Source organism: Eleginops maclovinus, chromosome 23, assembly GCF_036324505.1.
Source record: "Eleginops maclovinus isolate JMC-PN-2008 ecotype Puerto Natales chromosome 23, JC_Emac_rtc_rv5, whole genome shotgun sequence".
NCBI lineage: Eukaryota > Metazoa > Chordata > Actinopteri > Perciformes > Eleginopidae > Eleginops > Eleginops maclovinus.
Window position 1 is genome coordinate 13,403,190 of NC_086371.1, and position 23,406 is coordinate 13,426,595.

The following is a 23,406-nucleotide window of genomic DNA, read 5'->3' on the forward strand; positions in this document are numbered from 1 at the left end:
AACTAATAACTGATGCTGAAGTTTATGACGATATTTGGCGATAAATCAAAGTGTTGTCGGTTTCAGTGCCACTGGTGATGCGCAAATCCTCTCCAATCTTGTTGTTGGAAAACATGTCTCACATACCAAGACAGATAGATGAGCCTATCTATCTAATCCGGTGCCTGAGTGTGTGGTCGTGTGTGCGCACAGTTTTGTGTATAGTCCACGTCTGAGAAGTAAGAGAAACAAACCTCGGTGATTATCGTTCTCGGTGGTGCGTAACCAAATATTTACTAAATCTAGAAATCGCAATAGCCTTTCAATCAGAGGAGAGAAAGGCAAACACTGCCTGTCGTTTTGAATATATAATGACAGACCAACTACATGCTGTTTTTGGAAGGCATTCCGCAAAGAATGGGTTGCTTCAGTCAGCATGTTCAGGACAATATGTGCCTTCTCGACTCAATCATTTGCTGCAATTGTCTTCTTTATTCTAATGTCTTTTTCCATACCTCTAACCGCCAGTCAGCGCAAATTACATCTGCAAATGCAGATAAATCATCTTAGGGATCAAAAACATCATAGTTGCTTCCTGGTGGTACATTAATTTTGCTGGATATGCTGTTTTAACTCTGGTGACACTGCAGCGCCACGCCAGCCCTGCTTGGTGGCGCCACAATCCAGATCATGTTTTGGTACCGTGTGATCGCAATATAAAATAAAAAAGTGCACGAGCCACACGTGTCGAAAGATCCAGTTTAAAATATACACAACAACAACAACAACAACAACAACAACAACAACAACAACAACAACAAAACTGCACAAGAAAGACAACCAAATGAAGCGGCACCCCCGGTCTTATAAGTTAAATAAGGAAGATAATGTGACTGATGATGAACTAAATAGTTTATACATATTCCACTCCATATGTACACTTTGACATTGGATCCAATGTAAAAAAGTCTGCTTTTACAAAGAAAAAAGAATCATAGTCATAGAGCTTTGACATTTTAACAGTTTTCACAGTAAAATAATTAATGGAAGAGATGTTGTATTGAAACACAAGGTGTACCCAACAAAGTGGCCGGTTGTCAATGTTACACTTGACAGAGTAAGATATAGCTCAGCCACATGCAGCAAATGCCTTTAGAAATAAGTGAGATATGATAACTTGTTTGTGTCCTAACTATGTGCAACATTAGATGCCTGAATAGAGGTTTTATGGTCAATTTTACATTAAAACGTAATAATCAAGGAAAGAGAAATGTGCAAGATAGAAGATTTTTCTAATGTGGAAAGGATAGTATGGAAATAATAGCAAGGGCTGTAGAGGAGATCGCAATACAGTGTTCTTTAGCAACAGGCAATACATTCTTGTTTCAAAAGCTTTTGTTATTAATAAAATAACAGGCAAAGAAGTATATTGTTACATTGGAAACTTGTTCTCATTTAAACTGATTTAGTTCTGCACTAAAGCTATTTCCAGAAATGTCAGTGTGTAGAGAAGGGATGCCAGAGGTTACTATTGAACTCATACGTACTGTACAGCTGTGATATAAGTGGTTACCTTGATAACTGTACTGGCTTGTACTGCCTACTGGTGGTGGTTTATTCTACTACACTGCTCTTTTGACTTTTTAATTAAGCGTATGGGGTTTTTGTTCTTCTTGGTTGATTCTAGACATTCTAGATTCTACATTATGACACAATTGTGACATAGAACACTGTTTCATCATGCGAACCAAACACACACACACACACACACACACACACACACACACACACACACACACACACACACACACACACACACACACACACACACACACACACACACACACACACACACACACACACACACACACACGCACACACACACACACACACACACACACACACAAGCAGGATTGATGAGTGTCGAGTTGTGATCCACCCCTGCTGCTCATTCGCCCTCAGTGTGGACAACTCTTCCTATCTCTTCTTGCTTCATCTGTCCCTCACTATCTACAGCCATGGCATCCATCCTCTACACCTATCAGAGGTCACGACCCCTTGATCCCTTCCAGGACTGGCCGCCTCACCCTCTGGGCCAGGAGCTTTCATTTCACACCTCCATCTGTCCATCAATTTATATATCTATACATCCTACTGCTCTATACTTCAACACATCTATTACCAGCTATCTGTCTCAGTTGACGTGATGATCCAACAATAACACACTAATGACTAAATGTTGCTGTCTGACCGATTTCCACCATAAATCGTCGACAAACAAAAAAGTGACACCCTAACATCTTTTGTCTCATTATCTGTAATTGTGTTGATTTTCTCCAAACCACCTCCCCATTTAACCCCTGTGAAAAAAATCATTGCACAAAATAGGATTTCTTCCTGCCAACTGCCCCCTTTGGCAAAAATCAGACACTCTTGCAATTAGTCACTTTATTATCTCTCCAGAACACTAAATGCTGCTTCTCATCACAGGGAGGATTTAAGAAGAGCCATTTACTTTCTATCGCAGAAAAATGGACAAATGCTCAAAATGAGCAGAAGCTGTAATGTATCCACTGAAACTCTCATTCAGAGCGCTATCATACATACATTTAATATGCAACTTAATTTAATTCAATAAAGTGAAACATTGAGCATACTATAAATCCACAAATGTATTTATTGTAGGATAAAAGACACACTTTTATTGTACTTTCAGCAGAGCAGACTGTAAAGACCACTTGGTTATCAAATGTGTGATCTTCAGGATGGTAAACAAATAGCAGGAGAGGAGCAGAAAGCTGAGCCTTAGCTGTTTCCTTCTTTGCTTTTGCATATCTAATGTGCATAATTTTGGGGAGGTTGTGTTAAGGATCAGTGAATGAGGTCCTTGGAGGAAGAGGAGAGGGTGCCCCTCGTAAGTGGGTACTTGTCTGAGGGTGGGGAGAGTCTCTGGTCCAGTAGAATGTGATAGGGCAGAGACTTGCACCAGAAGCCGTAAACACTCAAAACATTCAAAACCAGATGAAGAGGGAGCACGATGAGTAAAAGCAAGGGGGAGTCAGGAGGGAAACTAAACGGATAATTTGGGAAACAACAGAGATGCATTCACACAGGATGTAAATAGAAGAAGAAGAGGAATACAAACACATATTACACACAGGCTTGATATACATGAAAAAAGGATATGTACTGCACAAAAAGAACCACATACAGGATAGAAGAGGTGCCAGTAAGCCGGCGATCGGAGTAGTCGGGGGATTGCTGCCTTGCTCAAGAGCACCTCGGCAGTGCCAAGGAGGTGAACTGGCACCTCTCCAGCTACCAGTCCACCCCACAATTTTTTGGTCCAAGAATCACAAAAAATCAAATGTTAGTAGGCCTCAATATAGGTTTAATGGCTATAATAATAATAATAATAATAATAATAATAATAATAATAATAATAATAATAATAATAATAATTTATAGAGATAAATAAACTTTTTTTGTGTATTGAGTTCTTGACGAGTTTTTTGGGCCTAAATGCAGTCTTAATAGATGAGTTTTCAGTTTGCAACGTAAGATGTGCAGTTTCTGCTTTCCTTCTCTCGGTGGGCAGTTGTAGCATCCTCTGTTGTAGCAGGACAGCAAGTATTCAGGCTCGTCCTCATTATACTAGGGTCCCTGTAACTCTTTCATGGAGCTGTAATGATGTCAGTACGGCTGGAGCCACAGCTCTGTGCAGTGCTGGCAGAACTGTCAGCTAGATCCTCTCAGGTGTAGCTGCAGAGTTCAGGCTCCTCCCAGCCAGCTCTGACCGGCCTGTCAGAAGAACAGGAAGACTCCTCTACAGCTAAAGCCGTAGTCGATCGCTTCCCCCTGTCATTTAGGGGATAAAAGTTAAATAAATTTGTAGCAGTCATGGAAACTAATTTAGAAAACAAGTCGGGCCAAGTCGTCTGTAATACCATCTCGTCACCCGTGTTGTAGTCGCCGAAACAACTGGTAGAAGTGGGAAGAGCGGAGTTTTTTTTCTTTCCACGGGGCATTACCTACTGTTGTCAGAAGAGCTAGCCTAGCTGGAGCTAGCAGTTAGCTCACTTAGTATCGCATACTTTCGGGACTCAAAGTTCACTTTGTTTAACTTATCGGTTCGTGTCTCACGTGGATACAATACGAATCAGTCGTTGTTTGTATTGTATTAACGCAACAGGCTGTTTTCGTACTTTTCCTTCCGAGAGCTTGGGCTGTGCTTTGAATTTCCCTCCTTCTGTGATACAGACAGGCGGCTTAGCGAGGGGCTCGTTTGGTATATTTGGCTCTCTACCAAATCATTAGCAACATTGTGCTAATTGTGGCTAAGTTAGCCAAGGCACTAGCTTAGGCCCAAGGGAATCAACAGTTGCCTTTTTTTTTACAAAGTTTTGAAACACCACCAGAGGAAACGTTTGGTATTTTTTTTACGTTTGAGTTTGTTGAGATTACCGTCAGACGGGTTTATTTTGACTCCCAACTCAAGGAAACGGATCAAATTATCAGTATGGATCCAAACACGGGGAACTCTGCTTCAGCGGCTGGTCCCAAGAAGGACAAGAAATCAAAGAAGAGCAATGACGATGGAGAGAAAAAGAAATTTGTGAGTATCAGGTTCACTTTATTGATCTGTACGTGGGTTCAAAAGTTTTGCCTCAAACTCCATAGAGGGTTAAATATTCTTCCTCTCGTGTTTCAAAGTGAAGCTACAAAGCAACTAACTGCCACTATACCTGTAATTACCTTTAAAGCCAAGAACTGCACCAGCTGTCAATAGAGCTTAAAATGTTACCATGTTTCAGGTCAAAGTAAATGACAACATATGAGGAAGTAGAAGGTGGCTCTCCAACTATGAAAACATAAACTATGCATTAAACTTTAAGTTAATTCTGTCAAATTGCAACATGTCAACAAATGACTCGGGTCTACTTTTTTTTTTTAACGTTGGAAACACTAAATGAAGACCCACCATTATACTGTTGTGTTATTTTTTGTAAAGAAAAAAGGACCTCCTGTATTGTAAACACTATACAAATTAAAACAATTTAATATAATAGTTTCAAACAAATGACCTTACTGTTTCTAGTAAGGTGTGGCAGTAGAACATTGCATTTTCCCATGCTGACCTAATCATTGGGATGGCGTCATATATGTTGTCTACCTGGCTGTCAGTTTCTGTGACTCAGTGTGGTGTCTTGGTGAGAGCAAAGCAGTAAGAGTCACCTGTACTTATGTCTGTCTTCAGCCAGAGCAATTGTGCGTAACATAACCCTTTGGCCATGTGTAGCAGCAAGTGAAAACTGATATTGTAAACGGTAACCAAAGATGATGCTCAAAAGACACATCTGGTCACAGACACACATACATACATACACTGTGCATGCTTGCTGTTGAGAACCTTTAATTTAAATAGTATGCAGAGACATGCCATTGTGCTTATGGCTAGGCCTACTTGCAGTAGGTAGTGTGTTTTATGTAAAAAGAGCGACAGATATGTTTCAAAGTAAATAAAGTACTTGTTAAATCGCACATTGTTACGGTTACTCAATTGCACGCACAGGTTAAGTCAACATGTCTCATGGACATGAATTGTGCAATGTCCTTAAAGCACCGCATACATGACTCTGTGTCAGTCTGCTTGCTAGTGTGAGTCCATGTGCCTCCAGAAGGACTGTCCACCTTAAGGAGAGGTCTTTTTTTCCCAACAGCCCAGTCAGAGTTCAGAAAGAGGTTAAGGGGTGTGTGCTGTCATTGATCTACAGTGTGCCATCATCTCTCTCAACTATCTTGACTTCATCACGCTGCACTTTCCCCTCCTCTCAGAGATACCAGTGATAATATCATGATAAGATATTTAAGACTGAAGGATGTGCGTGTTGTCAGCATGCTTGGTATTTGGTATACAACCCAAAACCCTTGTGTGAGTGTCTCCATCATGCCGCCTGGGACTGAATGGAACTGTGTGGGTGGGTTATCCAGTTTTAGTTATTGTGTCTTTTTCGAGACACGGGTACTGTTTTTGGTTGACTAAGATAGGGTTGAAGGTTTTTTTTGTTGGAATAATGTCACTAACAAACTTAGCTTACTATGGCTGTTTTTAGCATGAAGAAGGTGTGTATTTTTGGGGGATTTTGGTTTCAAAATATCAAAAATAAGGGATAAGCCAAATCTCAATTCATTGCATTCATATGTACTCATCTTTACAAACACATTTGGTATTGGTCTCATGTTTGCTTGCTTTTTTAAGCATGTGTGTAATCCTGAGCACATAGGGCCTAGGTGAGCCTGTGTGTGTGTGTCTCAGTTCAAACACAGGTTGTTTGACATATGTGACCTTCACAGGAATGCTTAACAGGACCCTGACAGGTACCTCTGTAACTGAGCATGATTCATGTGTTAAGTTTGAAGCCATAAGCTGCTCTGTGCTCTGCCAGGCGCTATCTGAGTTCTTCAGAGCCAGAGAGAAGGCAGCAGCGTCCGTAAAGACTGTTGACACAAACAGGCTGGATCAGCCAAGCAGGCAGTGTGATTATCCTCGGATCACTGCTTGGACAGTTGTTTGCGATACAAGGTGAACGGTAGATCACAGATTTTGGCTCTGGGAAATCTCTTTGAATTTGTCAGGTTACCATTTTGTAGGTGAAAGGTTCGTTGAATTCTCTCGTGTAGAAGATCTCCTGGGGCTTCTGGGAAATTTCTCTCAGACTTTCATGACCACTTATTGGCATTTCTTAATATTTATATTTTAACCTTTCTTTAATCTCCATTGGTTAGATTTTCAGCCAGTGTTGCATAATATTCCGCTCAGGCACATACAGCTGTGTCTGCAAAAAAGGCCCTCTAAGTGATGAATCTTATTTTTATTTTTATTCCAAGCAGCATATATTTTTCTCTTTAGTTGAATATTCATGAAGGGAAGTATACTTACTTGCTCATGCTTGCAGCATCAATTAACCTGTTGGATTACTTCTGTTAAAATGAGATAGCTATTGCTTATGATACTGTGAATGTGGACTAACAGTAAGAACATCGTTGGAAATGAAATCTTTGGGTGCATTAAACATTATTTAGCAATTGGATTGTAGATCTCTGAATTTTAACCAGATCTTATAAGATATTCTAGTTTTAGATTTGTATTGATTAATATTGTGACCAAATTGTTGTCTTGATTATTTTGCGCATCCTGTCACTGAAGGTGTGTTGCAGCGAAAAGTACTTTCAGTCACAGCAAGAGCAATTCAAAAACATTTTTACCTTTCGTATTTATGTGGCAGTTGTTTCTCTTTGTTGGACTGACATTCATGCGACTTTTTATTTTGCAATGGTGCATAAATGGCCTCTTCCATTTGGCACGGGTTAAGGTTACCATGCTGGTGTTTATCATGATTAATAGCAAGGATAAACGCACCTTCATTCAAGCAGGAAATCTTGTGCCTGCATGTGCCTTTGTGCAGCAGTGCACCCACTTCCTGGGTTAACCACCTCAGCAGATGCTTAATGTAAAATACGTCCTTGAATTAAGCCGGGTCACAAGTCTTTAATCACAGTCTGACTCAGGTAGTCTGAGGCAAGAAGAGAAGTTAAAAAGTGCTTTGTTGCACAGTGGGTTGTTTTATGTATGTCTGTTCTAGACACACACACACACACACACACACACACACACACACACACACACACACACACACACACACACACACACACACACACACACACACACACACACACACACAGTTCGTACTCTCTATATCTCAGGGGAAGAGGAGCATACTGTGAGCTGAAGAATAGGATGACTGAGTGCCAGCATGAAACTGGAGTGCTTTATGGGCTGCTAGTGGCGGGGCCCCTTGGCTCGTAGTGAACAGAGTATTTCAAAGCAAGGCTGAGCAAGGGAGCTGCTGGGAGAGACAGAGACGGGGAGGCAGAAACAGAGAGACAAACTGAGAGTAAGAGAAGAGAGGGTGACAGAAAGCAAAAGGGAGTGCAAAAGAAGCTAGAAAACAGAAATGTGGATTAGAGGATTAATGGAGGTAGAAAAATGTGGGGGTGCAGTCAACGATAATAACAAGTTACTGGTGATGTGATGGCTATGAAAAGCTAAAACTACTGAGTTTATCCTCAATAATTCCGATGGTTGATATGTTCAAGCATGTTGCTCCTGTGCTCAAAGCCCAAGTCAGGGATTTAGTTGCAGGTGTTATTATAGTTGGGAAGATGGGTGTGACATAACTGATGTAAACAAAGGTGCAACATGAGTAAAACATTTTAATTCCCAGGAGCAGGTTTGCTCTTGTGGATCTTATACATGTTTAGCTGTGAGACCTGTGATAGATTAACATGTAGAGAATGTCTAGAAACAATTTAAATCAGTGATGAGTTGAAATGAAGACACTTGTAATAATTAAGGCTGCAAATAATATTATTTTCCTTATCTTTTTCTCTGCGGATTCATCTTTTGGTCTGTAAAATGTGTAAATATCTATCCCAGATCTTCAAATTCCTTGGTGAGACCATCGTCATCACAATAGTTTGCAGCCGTTTGTCTGTCGATCGACTAATTGATTGGTAAATGGACTGCAGCTCTAGAATAATCTGCAATGGACGAGCGCCATAATGATTAACTCGTACAGGAGGGCTCTCTGTTCGCTATGCTCCTGCTGGGCTCTATAGAACGAGAGGAGAGCAGCTGATCCGAAGAGTTTGGTTTGCTCTGAAGCCTGTTGTGACTGGATGTTGGAGCTGAGTAATGAAAGTGCTGTAACATGGAGGAATGCAGAGTCACCATGCCACTCAAGACCATACAGAGGAATCACACCTTCACCTGGGGTGGTTTTTAACTCGTACCTTTTGCTTCGTGCACCTGTGTCTAATGATCAAAATACATAAATTGTCTGATAGCTGTTTAGTTTTGAGACATCTCACTTATGGGTTTTTTCTATCTATGTAATGGTGGCGGTCCTAGCTTTTTTGCTTCAGGCACCAAAGTATCCAAACCTTCAGTAGCTACCTCTCCAACACTGCAAATGCAAACGTGGAATTCCCTCGTAACAACGCTGTAATATAATTCCCACTTAAATGCACCTAATAACTCAAACTGCTGAATAGTCACATTGACCTTGCTGAATGTAATACATCTTATCAGGACTGGCACCATGGAGCTAATGTGTTAGGGCAACTGTGAATAAGAGCTTTACTGAGACGATGAAGATCCCCTCCATTTAAGCAATGTCAAGTATTCTGCTAAAAGGAGACATTCCCGTGTGGTGTTTAATCTATAAATAGAAATTCGGATACATCACAATGTAGACCTTAGTGCAAAGATCATATATTGATTTATTGTTATTTATTAATCAACAGGAAAAAAGCAAGGAATCGTCTGATTAATCCATAATAAAAATGATCATAAATTGCAGCTCGAGTAAGGGTTGAATAATAAAGGATTTTACTCCGTTTACTGATTTTAAAATAAGAAAAAAACCCACAATAATCTTTTTGAATTTCAATTCATTTCAAATCTAAATACCTGACTGTGGAGAAGCAGCTATGCAGTTCATTATCTGTGTACCGTGAACAATTGACAGAAGGCAGACTAACTGTTGCTGTCTTGTTTATTCCAGACCACGGCAACAGCATGCTAAGGAGGATGTGTTTGTGTTGTTGCTACTACTGATGTCACAGTCACTAAATAAGCTGATCGGAGGCATCATATTTTTAGCCTGCTGTGCAAAGTGAAGTCGTACAGTTGTGGGGCCTGACATTGAGCAGACAGGAAGCATGAATAATGACTGAAGAGAGGGAAGGAGAAGCAGGGCCGGTCGACAGTTAACGTCTACTGATAAAAAACCGTCGGTGTCATAACTCTCCATTGTCCTTGTCAGAGTGCAGCTGACACGCTGTGTGTTACTGCTGTGTTGTTTGTGCATGTGGGGCCGTCTGTGTTTGCAGAGTAGTGTGTTATACTGAGAGGCTGAGGAGGAAACGGCATTCTGTTTCTCTGCATGTCATTCTTTGTCTATTTCCCCTTATTCTGAAAACAACATTCAGCGAAGGCCTGTGACGTGCGCATGTGTTGCCTTGAGCTGTTTTGCCATCGTCAGTTTCACTTGCTCAAATATTTAATGGATCTCACTAGGTGTAAGGTCTGAGCAGCTAAAACAAAAAGGGTAGTCCACACAATGGTGTTTGATTTGTTTTGTTGACTGGGGAGTTTTACTCAAAATAAACTGCCACCTCGGTCTATTTCTGGCACTTTATGTCATAGCTGGAGAATGTGGCTCCCTCTCCTGTACAGCTTTTCTGTTCTTCAGTGGAAAGCTATGAAAATATGAACATTTTAGTCATCAAACTTGTCTGATCTCCTAGATGTTTACTTGTTGTTCACATGCTCAATTTGTCAGCTGTTAAATCTTACTTCTCATTCTCACTCTTTGTAGTTGTGTGTGAAAGACACACACACACACACACACACACACACACACACACACACACACACACACACACACACACACACACACACACACACACACACACACACACACACACAAGTCAGCGTTTCCACCCTGTTTTTATTTCTTAATTTTGCGGGCTGTGACAGGAAGTTGTGCAGAAATAACGATCATGCTTCCGCATTATTTCTTACCCTTATCTCTTTCCTTCCCTGCTTTCCATCCATTGTACAAGGAGGTACCAGTGGTGTATTAAATATGTTTACACACAGCCGCACCCACATCTTTAGAAGCCTGGATGATGGTAACATACAGAACAGGGTTTCATCACAGGAGCTTAACAGACAGCTTTGAAACATAGCAGGCTGCTGTTGGAAAACTGAGTGAAGGTATTATTATTCTTGAGCTACTCAGGAGATTGCGTGGAGAAGTGGCAGAAAGTATCATCCCCTTTTAAAACCTGAGATAAAATCTAAAACTGTGGTAGTGGTCTCTTATCTTTTAAGCTATGTAACCCCTCCCACCATTTGTGCATCACAGGTTCACACATGACAAAGCAGGAAATCCCACAATTGATAAACTGGACCTATAATTGTTTGTAATGTTTAATAAAAAAAGTTAAAGACTATGGCTCCTAAGTAGATGAACAGTATGAGCTCATACCACATAACCCAAACGTTGTACATTATGTTTTTATGCAATACTTGCCCTTTGTATCCTGATACCGTAACTTTTTTCTCCATTCATTAAAAACACATACAGCTCTGGAAAAAAAAGAAGAGACCACTCCACATTGTTCTTACATCTTTATCTCTACATATATGGCAGCCATTCCAGTGTCTGTTGAATTCCAACACCGAGATAAATTGTCTGTAGTTTATAGAATACAATAAAAAAGCAAGAAAAGAATTGAACTCAAAGACATGTCTATAAATAATAAAACAAGAGCAAATGATAATGCTGAAGTGGTCTCTTCATTTTTTCCGTGGGTGTATGTTGCAAAGGCAATGCAAGACAGTGGATGGTGTGAAATACAATCACCCGTCTGCCTCTTAACAGTCAACTTTCCAATAAAGATGGAATTGCCCAAAAATAATATTAAAACAAGTTGCCGACTAAATACTGCTGAGTCAGCACACCTGCAGGCCGACCGATGACGCCTTCAGCAGAACATGTTTCGAGCATCCAAACTGCAGCATCTGTGATTCACTTTCTCCTCCGGTGCTTCTTAAAGACTAAGGACTTGCTGAAGGAGCATATGGCAGGCTTTTGAGTTGTGCTTTTTATTATTCTTATTCTTCCAGAGTAAATCGGGGTGTTTTGCTGATTTTATGTTAAAAAGTAATCCAACATGTCATTATTTTTATTTCAACTACTTCTAGCTTCTTGCCTTCCTGTCGTTAGCTTTTTGAATACTAAATCACTCAGTCAGTCAGCAATTTGTGTGTGTGTGTGTGTGTCAAGATGTGTGTGTGTGTGTCAAGATGTGTGTTTATGCTGGAAATGAGGCTGACTGAGCTGGCTAAGATATGCCGCTTCATAAGCTGCTGGTCCTTCAGAAGTGCTTGTTGGATGGTTGAATAGCTTGGAAATCCCCCCCCCCCCATTTGCCTGTTACCTTATGAGACTGCCAACTGCATTCAAAAAACTCAGGCAGATGTAAGCCGTCAGCTATTTGGATGAGAAGCCCTTTACATTTGAATTTATATTATTATTTTTCCTATTTATTTATCTACATCTTTTCAAATTAAATCTATTTATTTATTCTCACCTCATTTTAAATATTTCTTTAACCACATGTCGGTTACTTTGATAATACATACATTATATGACAATATGCATTAGTTAAAATATTTTCTGTACTTGTATGGTCAGCTGTATCTGGTCAGAGGACAGGGTTGTGATGGGAGGTTCCCAGTGCAAATGACCTGGGACTCTCTGTTTGACGTGTAAGCAGAGAGGTGGACAGACAGACCTGCAGACTGATTCTCACAGATATGAATGCTCCTCCCTTTGTTGTGTGTGGGGGGGCTTAGCTAGGATTACAGTGTCAGTCCTCCACTGACAGATTAGAACTAATCTCACACTGCTCTGTGCACACCACGACTGCAGACAGCACGGGCCTGATTCTCTCCCACACCAGAGTCTGCAGTACAGCCGTCTATTCCTGTAGGCATGGAGCAGGACGCTAAGTCCCTGCAGGCTGTAGAAGAAATGTAGCCGCTGGACACAAATCCACACCCTGTGGAGTCTTGGCGAGGACTGTAGGAAACTAAGCTTAACCTGAGATCTGTCATTACTTCTCATTATAATCACTCACTGTTGATGTACAGCAGAGTCTGGTGTGCCCACAGCCAGGTAACACGTTCATGGCACTGTGTCACCACGGTACTACGGTCAAATGTGGCAAAATCTTAAATAAAGATGAGTTTTATTTCAGGTTCTCATTACAACAGAACTCTCTGTGGCTTATTCTGTACAGTATGTTTTTATGGAGCTACTTTAAAGTAATAATAGCACTAAACTCCCTAACATTTATAGGCTACTGCCAAACTCGCCTCGGGGGATTTCTTTGGGTATTGTAGGAAATGAGGATTGGGTCATTTGAGTTGGTCTATTCCACCATGTGTTTTACATATCACAGGAGTCTGGCCTAACAGGAGCACATAGCAGGTATGGTTGGGTGGGCCGGGACATATCTGACACAGAAAAATGTGTGTGTTGCTTGAACAACTGTTTACATGTGTATGTTTAAATGTCCAAATGATATTTAAAAGTTAGTTGGAGGTTAATCAGAATACAATTTGGTTCCTGTTTGCATATTTGCCTGAACATATCAAAGATAAAGTCAAAGTACAAATGATGCAACATATTTTTGTGGAAATGAAAAACTCCAACAATAGAGTTCAGCTTGTGGAGATGACATTGGACTGTACCTTGTCATGTGAGCTAAGGTAAAGTAGGTAACCATCCTATTGTTATTTCCTCTTTGTTATACCGCTGTTGTATTTGTTTAAATAACATTATCGGTTGCTACTTGGGTAGTGGCTTGTATCAAACAATAATTAACAGTATATCTCAATCCACCATGCTTACCCGCCTGTGACTCATGGCGTTCAGCTTCTGCCTGAGTTCAGACTGCAGTGAAGACACGCCAAAACCCACAAACAGAGCGAGAACCTCTTAAGCTTCGTGCTGATTCTCTTTTAGGCAGTTCTCGTAACGCCTGTCTTAGGTCATAGGTATGTAATGAGCGGGTCGTTGTTGGGCCTGTACGCCATCAGAGGAACAACCCCTGCCTGTGTCTCTGTGGACTCAGAGGGCTGCAGACATCCGTAGGAGCAGTCAGTGATGCATGCATATCAGCCCGGTCTCTGTGCTGTAACAGTGGAGCGAGTGTGCGAGGGTACGAGGGAAGTGGTGAGAATGTGTGTGGGAGACACTTACCAGTTCATGTTCTAGTGTGGAGGTGAAAGTTTGAGATTTGTATACAGTATTTGAAGACTTGTTTGTGTGCTTGTGTGTGTGTGTGAGGGATCTACTGCAAAGTGCACTGATAGACGCTCCACTCTGCCTGTGAGGAGACGATGTGTGTAGGGGGAAGAGTTCAAATGGGCCTCTTCACTTCTAAGAATACAGGGGTTTATTTCAATGGTTCTTAAGACCTGTTTGAATTAAAAAATAGCAAAATATGTTTGTGGGGGGGGTTTGGGGGTTGACCATATTTTGTTTTAGTGACTAACTTGTGTCTGATGGTAAATGGTTATCTTCATGTATGTTGAAAATGTAAAATCAAAGTCGATTTTGAAAGTAACATCCCAATTCTGAAAACCTAATTCACTGAATCCTGGTGAAAGGAAATGCGATATTACAAAACAAATTAAACCAAGTTCAATGACATTTGAATATGAAAGTTTATTCAGTGAACAACAGCAGCGTCCCTTGTTTTAAGAAGAGGTGGGAGGGGGGGGGTGGCTTTTGTGTCTCCATTAACAACAGTAGACCAACGACGAGGAGCCGTCATGCAGCAAACATGCCCCACTTGCCCCGACATATACAATCACTGACAGCCAGTGCACTCAAACGCACCTTGGGTCGGAGGGTCGCTGAGGCGTGGAGAAGATCGGATGAGAAGGAATTGGACGAGGTCAGACTCAGCTGGTAGTAGTGGAGAGGAGAGCTGTGAAGTTTGGACCCCGTCTCTCCTTTCTCTTTTCGTGGCTGTTAAGCTTTCAAAGTTAATGTTTCTCATCGGTTGCTTGGAAGTTGTAACTACCCTGGTGTGTGTCAACAGACGGGATTCCTCTGAAAAAAGATGACAACATTATCAGAGCCTGCTCTTTAGGAGAGCACTCTCTGATTGTTGGCTCATCTTTTTCAAGATGTGAAAGGGCAATAATTTAAGGGGAATTGAAGTTGAAACTGAGGAACCTGTTTAGGTGTGTGTGTGTGTGTGTGTGTGTGTGTGTGTGTGTGTGTGTGTGTGTGTGTGTGTGTGTGTGTGTGTGTGTGTGTGTGTGTGTGTGTGTGTGTGTGTGTGTGTGTGTGTGTGTGTGTGTGAGATACATCAGTCATCATGTTAGTCATTTCCTGTTTGACAGTATTCATAGGCAACTTTTCTGCTGTGTATGGGTGTGCCTGCCCAAATGTCGTTCCCACTGTGTCATATCATGATTACACTGTGCTTGTAGCCATGGCAACAGTTTAAGAAATACAATGACATACACACTACTCTGTAGTTTTTAACGTTCACCGGCCAGATGTTTTCCTGTTTCATATACATCTCTAAACGCCCATCTTCCCTCCAAATACACAGTAGGGATAATGTGCTCTCTTTTGCATTACCCTCCATCTCCACCCCCCCTTTCACCCACCACCCCTGGCACTCTCGATACATACACCCAGGACCTAACCCACCCCCATTGCCTCCTCCTCCAGGAATGTTACCACCCCAGTACCCCGTGTCACCCATTACAAACTAATGCAACAGAACACACACAGAAAGTAGTCCCACATCCACCCTAACACACAGGTCCTTTTTGTCCTCTGTGTTTTTATGGATTTATTTCATGAAATATACTTTTGATAGGCATACAAATAAAGTGTTATGGGTACCACTTTACAATAAGACCATTTTAAAGGATTCATAAAGGGTTTATAATTAGGTTATTAATTAGGTTGTTTTATAAACCGGTTCTAACATAGTTTTCATACATCAACACAGGCCCACTATTTGGCAAGATGACTAAGCCTTATATTGGCTTCCTAGCTTTCACCGTCCTCTTCTTCAACCAACGTCCTCGGTATCTGTTGTTCACTGAGTTGATTGTTGATTTATGGACTTTCTTGCCTTTTATAACGAAGGTCCCCTGACCAGTCCCCAGCTGCAGACGAGGTCGAAACAGAATCAGAACCATTGAAATGTGGCTCACTAATAGGCAGGGCTTGACACTAATTCTGGCCTGGAGATCCCTGATAAATAACCCAGGTTGACAAAACAGAAAGATATGTAAATCCAGCTTAAGTCTGACTTTAAGACCACCAGTCCATTCATTTGATTGCAAATACCTTCTCAAAGTTTAAGTACAGAGTCCACTGGCTTTACTCCTGATTTGATAAGAAAACCTTACTAGTGACTCTAGGCTTTGATTGGTCAGCATCATCTCAGGGCTATCTGTGCTGTCATGACAATGCATTTCACTTTAATTTCCTACCTGTAGAGGCCTTTGATTATTAGAGAGATGTTCTGCTGCAAATAATATACCATGAGACATTAAGGCTTTTGTTTTGTGATGATGAATAGTAAAATATACAAACATCAGTAGACGCACCGCTATTAATATTTTACAGGAATGAAGCTATTGCAGGATATAAGATTGGCATGTTGCAATTATGATGGGCTGTTATTCTCCTAATTAGTAAATCAAGCCCTCAGACAAATACAAAACATGCCACATCCTTCTCACAATTCCAATTATATCGCTATTAATTGTCCCCATTGTACAGCCCAGCCATTAAAGTATTCAATCAAACACAATCAACACAACAGAGCTGCTGGAACTTCACTGGAACGTGCCCTCTGTTTTCTGTCAGTCTGCATTTACTTAGTTTCCTTGCTTTGACTGACATAATCTCTCTCACCACCCTATGTCACCACACACACACACACACAGAAACACACACAGAAACAGCAGCAGTGTGTGTCTCATTATATGGCTGTCAGTGTGCACCGGCTGATTTGTGTTCTCTTAGGCAGTCTGGTCTTAGAGACAGACGAAACCCCTTCCCCATCCTCCTTATTTTTGCCTCTGCCTTCAAGGCTGTGTACTAACGCCCCCTCTGGAATGCTTAGGCCAAACGTGTGTGTGTGTGTGTGTGTGTGTGGCTGTTTGAGTGTGTGGCTGTTTTGTAAAGGGCTTTTTGTCGGCACTGGACGGGGTTTGTCCTGCAAAGGAAACTGCAGAGAAGCGATCGGTGCATCGTGTTTGATTTCCTAATTTTATAAATATCCTATAACTTGCAATTTTGATTTCCGCCAACACCTCTCATAAACAATTACACCTACATTTTTTAAGGCCAACTTTTTTTTCAACCTAGTCCTAATTTAGTTTAGCATTTGGTCAAAATCTGTGAAAAGCGTTCTGAGACCAAACCAGGGACCTCTCATTATTCATGAATCTGTCAATGGATTCAACACAATGCCTTTTAAAATGCAACAACATAGTGAGACATGTCCATCACAGTTTCACAGATCTCAGAGAGATTTCCTAAGATATGAAATTGACAAATTTGAGATGCATGTTTGGCAGTTTTGCTTGATAAACGATTTGATCCATAATCAAAGTACTTGGATCATTTTTTGGCGATCACATTTTCTCTATTATAACGAAAGGATATTTTTGTTCAACTGCTATGTTTTACCTTTATTATTCCAGAGTTCTCTTGTATGCTAAATGCTACTCCGTTGTATTTGTACATTTTGATAGCACCAGTTTGTTGAGGCATAGCACTTCGACCACAGGCTCAGCGGATTATTGTTCAGTGTTAAGTTCGGGATCAATGTCACTGACACACACATTCACAGAGATTTTTATGAAGGTACAATTGAGCTGCATAATTGTTTAGTATCCTTCTTATGGACGGTCAGTGGATTATATAATCATATCATGCCTTCTTTTTACAAAATGTTCTTGAGTATACAATACACAGTTCTGTCTTATTTGATGCTTAACAGAGAAAAACTGTTAATTTCAGACATATTTCTACAGTCAATGGCTTTTCATCTGAGAAATATTGGTATTACTGTTGAGGTATGAAATTCAGCTATATCGTCCAGCTGTAAACATCCAGTTACACCAGCACTGGTCAATAGCTGGCATTGCCTCACTTTTATTAAACGGAGGCTTTGGTACAGTTTAAAATAATTCTGAGGTGTTTCACTGTTCGCTTTATGGTTCCTCTCAGACAGAGACAGTGCTTATAGGCCCATCTGACGCCCTCGAACACCGTCCCGGCTCTCACGCTGTGGTGAATTTATCTACAATTGCGTTTATTCTTTACTCGTGGGTTGAAAAGCGGAACTGAACACTTGACACACTTTTGTCTCTTCCGTCGCTTCTATCTCGATCACTGTGTTCCTTCCTCATATTCAGTTTTCTGAGCAATTACCCACAATCCTCTGTGCCCACTGTTGGCTGTATATTTCCATTCTGTGCTAGTAGCACCACAACATGTGTATGTGTGTGTGTGCGTCTGTTTCAACCCTTGTCAGTGTGCATGGGTGAGCAGGCTATTTAATGGCAGCTGTGTAAGCGGAAACATCCTTCCCTCGAACGCTCCCCCCATAATCAGTGCCTTTTCTCTCTCCCTCCTCTCTACCTTTCTCCTGCTCTACAAACATGTCCAATTAACCTGTCCATCTGTAGCTGTAGTAGAGAAAGGGCAGCCCACATTATTGTAGGTGTAAAGTCCCTGATAATGGCACAGGAATCTTAATGACTACACTAAGGTTATCACAAAACTAGAATTATTTAGACCAAATCCTACATTCCTTTTGCACCGGGGGTTTGTTCAGTGATCTTTTGGATGTGCAAAGACTATTCTTTACTTCGTACATCTGGATAAATCTGTTTGAACAAGTAAACAACAAACCAAAGTACCGTTATTTAATGAAAATAATGAAAAGATGAAACAAAATGCAACATAAATGGAACCAAGGCTTTCAAGCAGCAGATCCCACTTCAGCCTTCACTCATTGCATTTCTCAACATCATTTATTTAATTTAAAACATGAAATTGTTTTTCAAGGCTGTCAGCAGGCGTTCGCACACACACAACAACATTTTGATTGCCGCCACAGAACAGTAAAGCGTTAGTCATTCTTCAGTGCAAAACTTCAGTAACGGCCCAGGAAACATTGCTACTGTTTGGCCTTTTTCTTAATGTGATCTTTTATTATTCTAATGTTAGTTTTAATTACACTAATACAAGTCTTTTGATGTTGCAGTTTTGCTCCCTTAAGAACTTGTTAGGGCATGTGTGGATTTTTTTATGACGTCTCTGCAGGGTTTTCTAGGAAACAGTAATGGTTGTATCTAAGGCGTATGGATTAACGCCAGCACCATCAACGAGATACAAAGCAAATGCATCGCAGTTTAGGCTATTTATTAGAATGTTTTGTCCTATGTTTAGTTGTAAAACCTATTTTGATTCAGAGCTGTGAGGCAATGAGCAACCTGGAGGTAAAAGATAAATAATAAAACACGTTGCAAACGATGTCACCAGATATATGATAGTAGTAGATGGTGCCGATTTATACTCTTAAAGCTGGTAAGGTCTGTACTTTTTATCATTATATGAACCTCAACGAAACGATCATTTTTCAGAGAATATTAGGTAGGAATATATATCATCGGATCATAGTATATACAGGAAAAACAAAACAAATTCAGCAAATAAATGCCAACAGCCACAAGGGTATAGCATAGTAAGACAGACAAAATAAATAACTCGTACACTATATTATCAATGTTATTTATGTGCTTGCTTTCACGGCACAGCAAGATTCCTACTTATTGATTATTTGGTGTTATAATATTAATCTAAAAAGTCAAATGTGTGCTTTTGAATGGTTAACGTTGCAGAAACCTACAATCATGTTTATTATTTTCTCCTTTGGTCTTTACTTCAACAAGTCTTCATTCAAATGATATTCAAATTCAGTCATTTAATCGCATCAACTGCCTTTAGTATATCCACGAAGCTCTGTTCACAACAGAGTAGCTGATAAATGAGATAAACAAGCAGCAATGACAATGAAGTGTATCAAAGCTTCTCCTACCTTCAGTTGTTTTGTCTACAATCAGACAAACAGGCGAATGCACCTTTTCTACGTCGGATTCAGCAGACAGGAGAAGGACAGCATCAGGGATTCGCTCTGCTTTATTCTGTTTGTGTGTCTTTTAAATCAGAACACTTTGATAAGACGCTTTTCTCTCTCACCTCCTGATCCTTTGACCTCAGACCTCTGCCTCTGGGACCAACACCCCACGGTTAAATGCTTTTTGATGTATTGTTTGTTGTTTACAAAGTGAGGTACTTGGAAGAGTCTTGTGACTTTTGCTTTCCTCTGTCAAAATATTTTAAAAAATGTGAACTTGTATTATTACGACAACTTTCAACCAAGAACTAAACGCAGATCTCTTCCTACTTTAACTTCGATAATGTTCTTCAAAGCAGTGTTTCTCACTTCAGGTTCATCCCCTCTACTTTGTAACCTTAATATTTATCCTGAATAATATATCTGTGGTGTTATTTGCTCTGCTTGGACTCTGCAGGGCATGTGTTCTCCTTTTTTTGCTGCTAACATTGGGTTTCCTATGGGCACATAACTAGACCTAGCCTGACACCTTGTGGCCAAGAGATGCAATATATTATATTTGGCAATTTCCACTATTTAATGTATTAATGTCTCTGAGCCTTTGACTGACCAGGGTTGCTGATCTGCTACCTGAATGTCCCACATGTGATAAAGACCGTGGTGTTTTGACAAATTGAACTCCAATTTTATGGAATTGATTCTCTATAGATGTGTGTCAGTGACTGCATTAACTGTGATTTATTTCCTTCTGCTGTGCGGTTAATCACTGTAGACAGTTTCTTGGATCTGTTTCCTGTTTTATTTAATTTCTGTCTAATTGATTCTTTCTCTTTTTTTCTCCCTCAATCTGCCTCCCCTTGTCACGGCCTTTCCCTGCCGTTTGTTCCATTTTTCCTACCCTTCCATTCACTTTTTCCCCCCATCATCCATTCATCCTTTATAGAAACTCAAACGCCTGATTCCTGACGAGGTAGGTTTGTTATTGCGTTCGACCATCACATGTGTGCTTGTCCTTCTGTCATTGTTACCTAATAATCCAACTGACAATTATCAACCTCATCCACAATAACACACATGTTTTTGGTATGTGTGTTTTGTCCTGTATGTGCCTGCTTTGAGGATGCACGCTGACGGCATGAACATCTTTGCACATAGAACAGTGATGCTCTCATGGAGGATGCCACAATCATACAGAACAGATTATTATTCACAGATCATTTTCCAGGGTGACTGTCAACAAGTGCCAAGATTACATATAACCAAAAGTGTGTGTCCTTCAACACAAGGTTTAGCATATGACCACTCATGTATACGAGAGAATGTTCCCTTTCTTAATAATAAATGAGTCCTGTGTTGCGCTTCTGTCAGCGCTGACTGCATGTTGCCTTTGTGTGAAATGTCTGTTGGCATAAACATTTGATGTCTTTAATCCCTAATCATTTCCTCCCTTTGTTGAAAAGTTTCTACTGTTTTATTACCAAACATAAAAGGCTCAAACTAAGGCCTCGTGTATTTCATTTCTTTAAAGTTGTGAGTTGATTAGGGATTATGAGCTTGTTCTGTGGCCTTACCGTGATGGTTAAACTGTCCTCTAACGCGTGTCATGTTGTCTGATAATCCAGTTGGAGCGTTTCACCAGCATGAGGATGAAAAAGGACAAGGATAAGCCCGGCCAGGTCCCAGGTCAGCGGCACTCTTCAGCGGCCAACTATGAGATCAATGCCCAGAGTGCGATGCTGCACGACCTTACAGATGAGTCTGTCCTGGAACTCTTCGAACAGATGCTGGTGAGAAAGTGTGTGTGTGTGTTTGTGTTTGGAGAATGACCCATTCATCCTCTCCTGTGAACAGCCATGGAAACGTATAGATGGTATATTCCTCTCACAGATACCTTAATTATTTCTGTGTATGCTCCCAATAAGTACGCTCTAATGAAAATGTAAACACAAAAGACACATTTCTAAGTTATGTCCTATAATCTCATACTTGTCTTCATTATCTTAACACATCCAAACCTTTCACCTCTATAAACGGTGAAAGCATCTTTTATCACCTCACTCGGGCCTTCATATCCCTTGCTTCCAATGAAGTAAACTCTATATGAACAATCTCTTATAAAATACAAAATGATTCCTTTTTAGTATGCATTTTCAGTTTATTCATTGCATGAGTCTACAGATCAAAATGTCCCCATGCAATGATCATCCATCCTTCTTTTTCTCTTCTTCTAACTCCCTTCCTCCTGTCGTTCCTCAGGTGGATATGAACCTGAATGGGGAGAAGCAGCAGCCTCTAAGGGCAAAAGACATTATGATCAAACGCGAGATGGTCTCTCAGTACCTCCACACGTCTAAAGCTGTAAGTGCCAATATACATTTTGCTGATACAGAGTGCTGCAGGGAATTTACAGACTGCTTCAACAATCAGTAGGAGTAAACTGTTGGGCCATATTGTCCATTGCTAAACACATTTTGTCATATTCACTTTTAAAACCAGAGTGATATAATATACAAAACCGGAAGTGCTTTTTTTTAAAGGCCAAATAAAGAGAAGTGATCCAATCATTGTGAAACATTTATATTCGATTCAGTTTTTACACAAATGTGCCGTCAAGTGCCTTTCCAGGGCTCCCTTTGCTTATGCACTTGGTATCTCAAGACTGCTTTGTTTTAGACATTATACAAATAGATTCCCTGATGAATGTAGAATCAGTGAAAAGTCATTGGAAAGCTACGATTGTATAATTGAGTAAATAAAGCAGCAGGTGTAAAATAATCAAAAATAGTGAAAGAGTAGCTCGAAGGACCTTTATAAGCGAGCACAGATGCTTCCTAACAGTGTTCATTTAACTGTGAAATAAGCCTATTAAGAGAAATACCACACACAATACCTTTGAAATCTGCTAATCAAAATTTCAGTTTAGGCTTAACTGTTGCCCTCGGTGCCCTGCAGAGAACACCAATTACAACCTGTAACAAGAAGTATATAAATGACAAAGTGATTTTGTGTTTGTGTTTGCTGATTAGGGTCAAAACCAGAAGGAGAGCGCTAGATCAGCCATGATGTACATCCAGGAGCTAAAGTCAGACTACAGAGACACACAGCTGCTGAACTGTCTGGAATCTCTGCGGGTCTCACTCAATAACAACCCTGTCAGGTAACACATATGCTAACTTCCAGATACAAACAGTGTCTATTCAAATACAAAATTGAACCAGATACATGCATAACTCCTTCAAATGAACTGTGGTAATCTCCTTGTGTGAACTCCAGACCTCGATCCAATTTGTACTTCACTGATCTTTCATTATCACCGTGTAACTTGACAGAGCTTAAGCCGTTTTACAAAAATAAGCATTGCAGTGTCTTCAGGTGCAAAGGGGATACAGACCTATTTACATATGCTTCATCTGCTACTGAAGCTTTTATTTAAAAACATACTGACTGAGAAGGAGCAATATCTTGTTCTGTGCCTCACACAGCTGTGGGAATTATGGCTCTAAAATAATATCTCAGCATTTTAACCTTACAGTATTCTTCTGAAACATATATTATTGTTGATTTACAACACAAAATGACAGAGGCAATGCGAGT

The 23,406-nt window shown here is 40.5% G+C and overlaps 1 protein-coding gene across 1 annotated transcript in view; it reads left to right on the top strand.

Moving 5' to 3' along the window:
• The first annotated feature begins 3,788 nt into the window (after positions 1-3,788).
• LOC134860124 (protein diaphanous homolog 1) overlaps positions 3,789-23,406 on the top strand; it is a 35,839-nt gene continuing 16,221 nt past the window's right edge. The window contains 5 exon segments of the mRNA XM_063876966.1: positions 3,789-4,594; positions 20,756-20,782; positions 21,435-21,599; positions 22,069-22,170; positions 22,839-22,969. Coding sequence (XP_063733036.1) covers positions 4,499-4,594; positions 20,756-20,782; positions 21,435-21,599; positions 22,069-22,170; positions 22,839-22,969 — 521 coding nt within the window. The 5' untranslated portion in view covers positions 3,789-4,498.